Genomic DNA, 8,126 nt, shown 5'->3' with positions numbered 1-8,126 from the left:
AGGTCCAAGCTGCTAATGGCAAAGGTACCCGAATAAGTCATATCGGTAATACTATTTTTCATACCCCTAAACGTGATTTTTCTATAAGCAATGTCTTGCTCGTTCCTTCTGCAAATAAAAAATATGCTTTCAGTTCACCAATTTACTTCCGCTAATGATGTGTTTCTTGAGTTTCATCCCACCTATTTTTGTGTCAAGGACTCGAGCACCAAGAATCCTCTCCTTCAAGGTAGATGTTAAGATAGGCTTTATCCTATGCTGGCTTTTCCTGAAGTTCACCACATCACCAAACCTTCAACTTCCAGATGGCATCATCGTTTGGGGCATCTTTCATCGGTCATTGTTAATCGTGTCCTTAGAGATCATAATTTGTCCTTTTCAAGTGAGTCTCATGAGTCCGTTTGTGATGCTTGTAAACAAGCAAAAATTCATCAATTACCCTATCCTAGGTCTGAAAGTGTCTCCACTTTTCCTTTACAACTTGTTTTCTATGATGTATGGGTCCTGCACCTACGTCGATTGATCCTTATCAATATTATGTAAGCTTTATTGACGATGAGGCTATATAATGAAACCACCGGCGTCCTCATTGGGTCAAGCCATTCCATTGTATGTCACACATCAAACATCACCGAAGTGGCCTTGCCGGCGAAGCCGCCGGTGAAGAGCGACATTGCTTGGGAAACGGCCGATCGGTGACTTCGTCGGGCGGAGAGGAGGAAGGAAAGGTTCCTTTGGACCGGTTCTGTCGGACTTGGGCCACTTCTTATTGTGTTACTGTATGTCATATTGGCCCATGTCAAAGTTACAAACGCGCGCCCAGCCCACCTATAAACCGTGGCCCAACTCGGCAGCAGCAAACCGCAAATCCCTCGCCTAGTCCTCCAGTACGACGAGGCTACTACGAGCCCGCCGCCCGCCGGGAAATTCGAGTCCTCGCGGGCGGCGTCGGCGCCGCTCGACTCGCTACCCCTACTGGCTACTCCGGCTGGGTGGCCTCTCTCGCTCTCCGGCGCTCCGCCATCCGCAAGGTACCCTCTCGAAACCCCGAAACCCAGCGGTTATTCATGGATTACTCCCCGAGTCTCCGTGCTGGGGATGGCCAAGCAACCAGTTGGCGACTGGTTAAGGTTGATTCGAATTTATCTCAGGACTAGTGTTGGATCCTCCGTTATCGGCGGTGCGGTTATGCGCTGACCTTTTGTCTGGAACTGTAATGGATTGCCTCGACCTCGAGGTGGTTCGAGGAAGCTGTTGGCTCGGGGAAATGCGAGCCCTGTGATCGTCATGCAAATTTGGGGCTGGTTTGACTTAGATTGCTTTGACGTGTCCGGAGTTGTATAGAACCTGTTGTTTCGAACAATTAGACAGGACTAGCTTGTTACATAATTGCATTGGCTCTGAACGGGGATGGATGCTGTGGCATTTGTTATGGGCGTGCTTGCTTGATTTTTTACATGATTGGACAGAAATGTATGGAATCTGTTATTTTAACCTCGTACTAGTGAAGACTAGTTAGTTAAATGAGATGGATGTGAGGTTGGTACTGGGGATGCTTGTTAATATACGGCACCTGAAGAGAGTTAGCTCTTAATTTGCAGGTCTTCAGTTTGGAGATAACAAAACACAACCCTCACCTGAACATTCTTCTCCCAGCTATTGGGAGGTGCAACCATTACCAATTCTTAATGTTGCAGAGCAATGTGCCTAGTGCAGGTTTTCTTCTAGGTGCATTTGGATCAGGGGCATCTGGCTCATATTTTGCTACTTCCTCCATTCTCGTTCCATGATATTATGAGCAGAGAGAAGCCATTCTGAAGGAGCCACCATCTCTCAGAATAATTATGGGGTTCAAGGGTATTTGTCTCTATGGCCTTGCTGCAGCAAAGACAATCTTCCCGTTGGTGATTGACTGATGGCTGATGAGATCTCCTGTACGACAGGCAACCTCTTTCCTAACTTATTCATTTCGCATGCTGGACAGATCATTTAATTAGTAAGGGTAATAACATGTTTCATCTTACAATCATAAACCTCCAGGATTTGCTTTGCCTACTCAGTGGAGATGCAAGCAAGTGAAGCATCAATATATGTTAGAGCCTTACGTGTTTCTATTAGTGCTTGATAACACTGTTTTTTTGGTGTTCTTAATGATCTCTAGTTTGAAAGTTTAGTTGTAGAGCCAAATGAATCAGTTAGGACCATCTGCTGTTTCTCTTGAATTTAGAAGAGCAAGTGATGCTGCTCATAGAGAATAGAATTCATCTGCAAATTCCTTGCTCGAAGAACTGTATACCTCTTACAGTCACTCAGCTGTAGGGGTGAGTGAAACTCTTTGAAGCACCCGTATATATTACTTCATCCATGTCTATGAAGTCATTTGGTCACTCATCTTTATGTTTGCTAGCTGCAGCATCAGCAATTTTGAAAGATGCCTCTTACTATAGATAGGATTGCTCTATATTGTCCTAGAAAGAAAAATGCACATATCTTGGTTCCTAGTGGTTCAGTGCAAATTAGGACCTTAAATCTTTTAATGTAGGGTGCTTGCAGTATATTCAACAAAGATAGAATTATCTCCCCTCTTTGCATTCTACATTGTTTTTTTTCTGTGTATGTGCTTAATTTTTTTTACAATTGTTTATTTTCTTCTATCCTAAAAGTCTCTGGGAATTACGTCGTCTATCAAATTCTTATCAAATATAATTATTTGCAGGGGTCTATCAAAGTTGTACTCCTTTTCACTAAATTTTCTTTTGGCAAATAGTTAAGTTAGTTATCATACATTGGATTTAACATTCAGGATATATCACAAAGCCCGGTCCAAACTCATTGCATACTGCTTCTTACCTGTGATCTTTGCCTTGATTAATTTGGCCTTTTGGTGTTAACAGTAGTTAAATTCACAAGAATTGTATTTTCGAAGGAGTCTGGAACGATTGTAATTTTTTCCTCTTCTTTATGACTGTGGCACTGCCAGATGGATAAGACATGACAACATAGCTTGACTTTGTATCCCATAAAAAAGAGCCATAGTGCATTGTCAAATTTACTATGTCTATTACAACAGCATCCTGTTTTCAAAATTGAGTCTGACTCCAGCATGTACCTTGGAATTATTAACTTAAATAAGTAGCATTGCTAGCTTTATCAAATTACAGTGTTATGAGAGTTTTTCTTTTACTGTAGAAGTATACAGTTAGTTTGCTTACACATGCATACAGCGGCATACATCTGAACACTGTAGTGGGGTTCGCTAGGATATAGTTTTCGCTCGATCCATGCTTAAAATAGGAAAATTTGTATTTCAGATTTTTATTCCATGCATGGACCTGTATTTCAGAATTTGACATAGGAAGTGTATAATTAACCGTTTTGACTCGCTGTGCCTGTGTGGTAGTGTCAAACTGGAACAGCTATCCAGGACCACCAGCAATGGTACTAAACCCTCCTTGTAGGGTCATTACTCGATCATACACTTGCAGTCATACTTTCCAACGCCGTGTAATGGGTGGTTGGCTGGTCTGCAGCTAGTTGCTTGCAGAAATGCTGTGTCAGATCTGACACCTCATTTTAATGGAAGTATTGACGCGGATGAATCTGATCATCTAGATACTATATACATCGAGAGCCACACAGGGCATTCTGACCTTCACTGAGCTGGTCCATTTTTGTGCTACAGCTATTGCCAATTGCCGCTCTGCCATACTTCGGTAAGACTTGTAAGAAAATTCGAGACTGCAGGGTGCATTTGATAAGAAAATAGTTTGACTTTAAATTTGCTAGTCTGTCTTCTATTATTAGTGTTTACTTCAATGGTTTGACTGTTCACTTTTACAAGCTAAGAGTGTATGGTTTTCTTAAGCATGTTAGGAATAATTTCATCATTTCACTCATTGTCAAGGAGGCAGTGTCATTAAACCATTTATTGGCTTGTACATCTACTATCATTTCAGAGATTTTAGGTAGATCTGGCAGGTGATAGCGCCAACAATATCGCAGAGTAACTGATGCAGTATGCTTTACATTCTAATTAAGATGACATCATCATAATTTGAACAGGATTGAAGCAAAAGCACAGAGTTAGTGTCGAGGGACCAGTACAGCTATCCTACTAGACATATTCAATGCATGCTTTTGTAACATGGGAGGTCCTTAACCAGCTACCTTGGCACCACAAGGTGGCAAGGCAAAAACTGGTGTGACTTTTCCAAAATTTAAGAGCACTAGTCTCCATCACTTCCCTGAATTTTATAGGCGAACCTTATATGTCTAATTTGATCTGTAGGGAATATTGTCTTCTTTCCCATATTCCTAGTTTCTCTCAAGTGTGTGGACTTTGTGGAACCTATGTGATAGGTTTGATAGATTGCGACACAAACTAAGGAGCTAACAAACATGCTAATGCTATTAATACATGAGGAAAAGACTAGCTGGAGTATGTTTATTTCAAGCATCCAAACTTAATAGCGAGTTCACTACATAGCCATCGCTGTTGGTAGCAGCTATCACTGGACTTCACTAAGGTCTTAATCAGACGCTAATATTATCTTGTTGTGTTCTATAAATGGTGATCTATTGTTGTTTTCATGATTTCATCAACATCCTAGACCTCAGTCTACTGTATGTGTCGATGGCAGCTAATACCCTCCTGCTGTTGTTGTTCCATTTATTTTTTTGGCTGGCCCGATCGTACTTTATGACTGACCAACTAACTGAATTGGCCCACCTGCATTGACTGCACGCTTTACCAACCTATAGAAGCAACTGTGGAGATGATTCGCGCTTCATTGCTCCTATTTGTGTGCTGTGAAATGAGGAAAGAGAAATAACATGGGGGACCATGTTCTTTGTCATCCACTTCAGCCCTCTTGCTTTCTAGCTACCATTTGATATTTACATATGATGTACTAGCTTTCAACTTTGTTTCCAAATTAAATGGAAGTGCTGAAGTTTTCTTTTGTGCTGATAGTGCTGGATTAACGTCACAGTTCAAAGACATGACAGCTGAAGCTGATATGAACTGATATCTGCTTTTACTGTGCACTCCTGCAGCCTGCTGTCTACTTTGTGGACTAACAATTGAAACAATCATATGCAGTCTGGTGCGCTGTCACAATTAAGTTGATGGTGGCTTCCTGTTAATTGTGTAGACATTGCATTTAATCATCAATTAAGCTACCAAACCTGCAATCAGTGTTTTTTTCCTGCAGACATTGGTTCAGCTGGTCATTATGGCTTGTGTGGTCGTATGCTAACTTGGCTGCTTATTATTAGTTATCTTTGTATTAGGATGCTTATTGATGATTAGGGATGCATGCTACCGCACATTCGGTAATTTGCTGTAATCAAATGATGATCCAAGTATGGAATTCACATTTGCCACCATCTGTTCTATACAAAATTTGTGAACATTAATTTATACTTCATTCTCTGATTATGTCAACATACTCTCGATTGCTACATTTAGGTAACATCTAGGAATATAACCTTTATCTTTGTTCAGTGATGCAGCAGAATTATTGCCAGATTTATCGATGACGCATGCACTCAGTAAACGTTTTCCTTTGAGCTGATTAATGTAGTCGTGCAATATGATACAGGAAACGTATGTGCTTGTTCTTTTTCATTATGTCTGCCTTGCCAAAAAGGTACATGGCATAAATGCCCAATGCCATTTTCTTTAGTCCTGTGTGGAACAGCTAGCTAGACTGATGCTCTAAGCTTTGAAAGGATTGTGTTGTTACCAATAATCTATGTCTTATTTTCCACAAATATCAACTTCATCATATTCCAGATGTCCCTTTGATGAAAACCCACAGCAGTATGATGATAGCGGAAGAAAGGCCGCAATTACAAGGTAGGTAATTATTATTTCCTTTTATTAGAAGGCGACACCGCTGATATTGATATATAGCCTGATATTATTGATACATAGGAAAGGGGTTTCACCGGTGACAGTGCGACTGACTATCATGACGGGGACTGCAAGGGTATACATACAAGTAAGTAAGCCTTTAATAAATACAGAGCTTGGCACGGTTGTGACTAATCTTATATCTTACTATATATATTTTTGGTTTTGGTTTTCCTATGATTAAGCTGGATCGATGTAGTAATAGAGGTACCTATGACATGATGCAATCTTCACTGCTTGTGCTGCACCAACCAACTCTCTACCAAAGACTTGATCTGATCTGGGACAGTGACTTGATCATGCTAGCTTGCTTGTTCTCAGCCATGCAAGCGATTTCCTCTCGCCTTCAGATGACGAGACTGCCTTCCCCGGCCTGCAGCATGCCATGTGGGTGCGAGACCGGGCTGCTCCTGCCCAGCAGCTCCTCGATCATCTGCAGTGCGATCCTCTCCTCGTCGTCGTCCATCATCACCGACGACGCCGGCGGCGAGCCAGCAGTCGTCACCGTTGATGTGGACGTGGAGGTGGGCGTGGTCGTCGCGCCGTCGCTGGGCGGGGGCTCATCGCCGGAGGACGCGGCGTCCTTGTTGAGCTGGACGGTCATGACCCAGCTGGAGTCGGCGCGGGCGCCGGCGCGCTTCTGCCAGACGCCAATGTGGGACTTCTCCGGGTCGAGGCGGAGGCAGGTGAGCGACGGGGACGGCGTCTTGCAGCACTTGCGGAGCTTGGCGCTGAGGATCTGCGACAGGCTGTTGCCACCGCCGGAGGCGGTGGAGGAGGACGAGCCGCCGCCGCCGTGACGGGCGTCCCGGGCGGGCGGCACGGGCGCGAGCTCCCCGGTGGCGGTCCTCGGGACGGGGAAGTTGGTCTTGGCGTTGCGGCCGCTCATGAGTACGGCGGCCTCGTCGTACGCCCGCGCCGCCTCCTCCGCCGTCTCGAAGGTTCCCAGCCACACCCTCCTCTTCCTGCATTGTATCCAATTTCAACGACTGAAAACAAACACATGACGAAAGAGAAAGAACGAAAGCAACAAACCACCACTAGGAAACGAATTAAAAACAAGCAAACGACCTAGCAAAATGTATCTTTCAAGACAGCGAGTGATCGAGAGAAGACGAGGAGCTAGTTCTTTCTTACAGCAGCGGGTGCCTGATCTCGGAGACCCAGGAGCCCCAGTGGCGCTGCCTGACTCCCCGGAACTTCTTTGATTGCACCATGCCGCTCCCTCCTCTCTGCCGGCCGGCCGGCAAGCACTGAAGATTCCCTGCCAGGGGAAGGAAGGACAGGGGCGGCAGGCGGTGGGAGCCGGGCGAGCTATGAGCTCTGAGCTCTGACACTGTGGGAGTGAGTGGCCCCGGACCAGGAGTGGAGTGGGGGTGGGTTTTGTTTTGTGGGGAGGAGTAGTGAGCCGGTGAATATAAGCTACCCTCGCCACTGTACTTGCCTGCCGCGTTCAATGTGGTTAGCTAGAACGCGGACACGGCTGGCCCCCAGCTGCGTTTGTGGCTTTGTGCGCGCGTGCGTGCGGAAGAAAGAAACAAGAGTAGATTTGGGGATGGCAGTAACTCCGGGGGGTACTTTTGCCTTGCGTTCCACGTATCTGCCGGTGGCCTGGCCTGGGCTGGCGTTGGATTTCTTGGCACACAGTGGCCTGCGATACTGCAGGGTAGTTGTACTCTGCCAGGACTTTCAGACAGTGGGGTTTCTGTTTAGCGTTAGATGTCTGTGGCCTGGCCACCCCATACACTACACTAGCTTGGAGTGTAACCCATGCATGGCGGCTAGCCTGGAGCAGCCGTGGGACCGGCGGCAGTAACACACAGGAGGTCAGAAGCTTGTAACAGATGATAGAACTGAAGTGCCTGCAATGCAGAGGAGGATAAGCTAGGGAGATGGAGAAGGGAGAGAGGAATCGTAGAAGAGGGAGCGAGGGGGCCCTGATGGGTTGGGGTTGGGGGTGTGGGGCGTGCTGTCGGTGAAGGGTGTGTGAGCGTAGCGGGTGGCATCGGCGTAACCACCCTCGCTGCTGCCAGTACGCCGGTAATAAACTCCCCCACCTACGCCCTTGGCGACCTCATTTATGGCGGCGCTGGATGGAGCTCGGCCGGCTCCGGCTCTCGCTGATCAAACCCTCCGGTGGTCGAGCTTAGCAGGTCATTAGCTGAGCTGATCCGATCTAGATGCACCTGTCTAATCCATCAACCCGTCC

The 8,126-nt window shown here is 45.7% G+C and overlaps 1 protein-coding gene across 1 annotated transcript; it reads right to left on the bottom strand.

The window, feature by feature from the left end:
* Positions 1–5,858: 5,858 nt before the first annotated feature.
* LOC101762446 (ethylene-responsive transcription factor WIN1) lies at positions 5,859–7,313 on the bottom strand. Its single transcript, XM_004965887.2, has 2 exons — positions 7,055–7,313; positions 5,859–6,882 (listed from the first exon to the last, which is right to left on the bottom strand). The coding sequence occupies exons 1-2, from the start codon at positions 7,132–7,134 to the stop codon at positions 6,264–6,266; spliced, it is 699 nt and encodes a 232-aa protein (XP_004965944.1). The 5' UTR covers positions 7,135–7,313; the 3' UTR covers positions 5,859–6,263.
* Positions 7,314–8,126: the final 813 nt, after the last annotated feature.

The sequence above is a fragment of the Setaria italica genome, chromosome IV, assembly GCF_000263155.2.
Source record: "Setaria italica strain Yugu1 chromosome IV, Setaria_italica_v2.0, whole genome shotgun sequence".
Lineage (NCBI taxonomy): Eukaryota > Viridiplantae > Streptophyta > Magnoliopsida > Poales > Poaceae > Setaria > Setaria italica.
This window is presented reverse-complemented; position numbering and strand designations above follow the sequence as displayed.

Coding starts and splice junctions, on each gene's coding strand:
- LOC101762446 (XM_004965887.2), bottom strand. CDS start 7,134: ATGGTGCAATCAAAGAAGTTCCGGGGAGTCAGGCAGCGCCACTGGGGC. Junction 6,883..7,054: donor GAGATCAGGCACCCGCTGCT/GTAAGAAAGAAC, acceptor GATACAATGCAG/GAAGAGGAGGGTGTGGCTGG.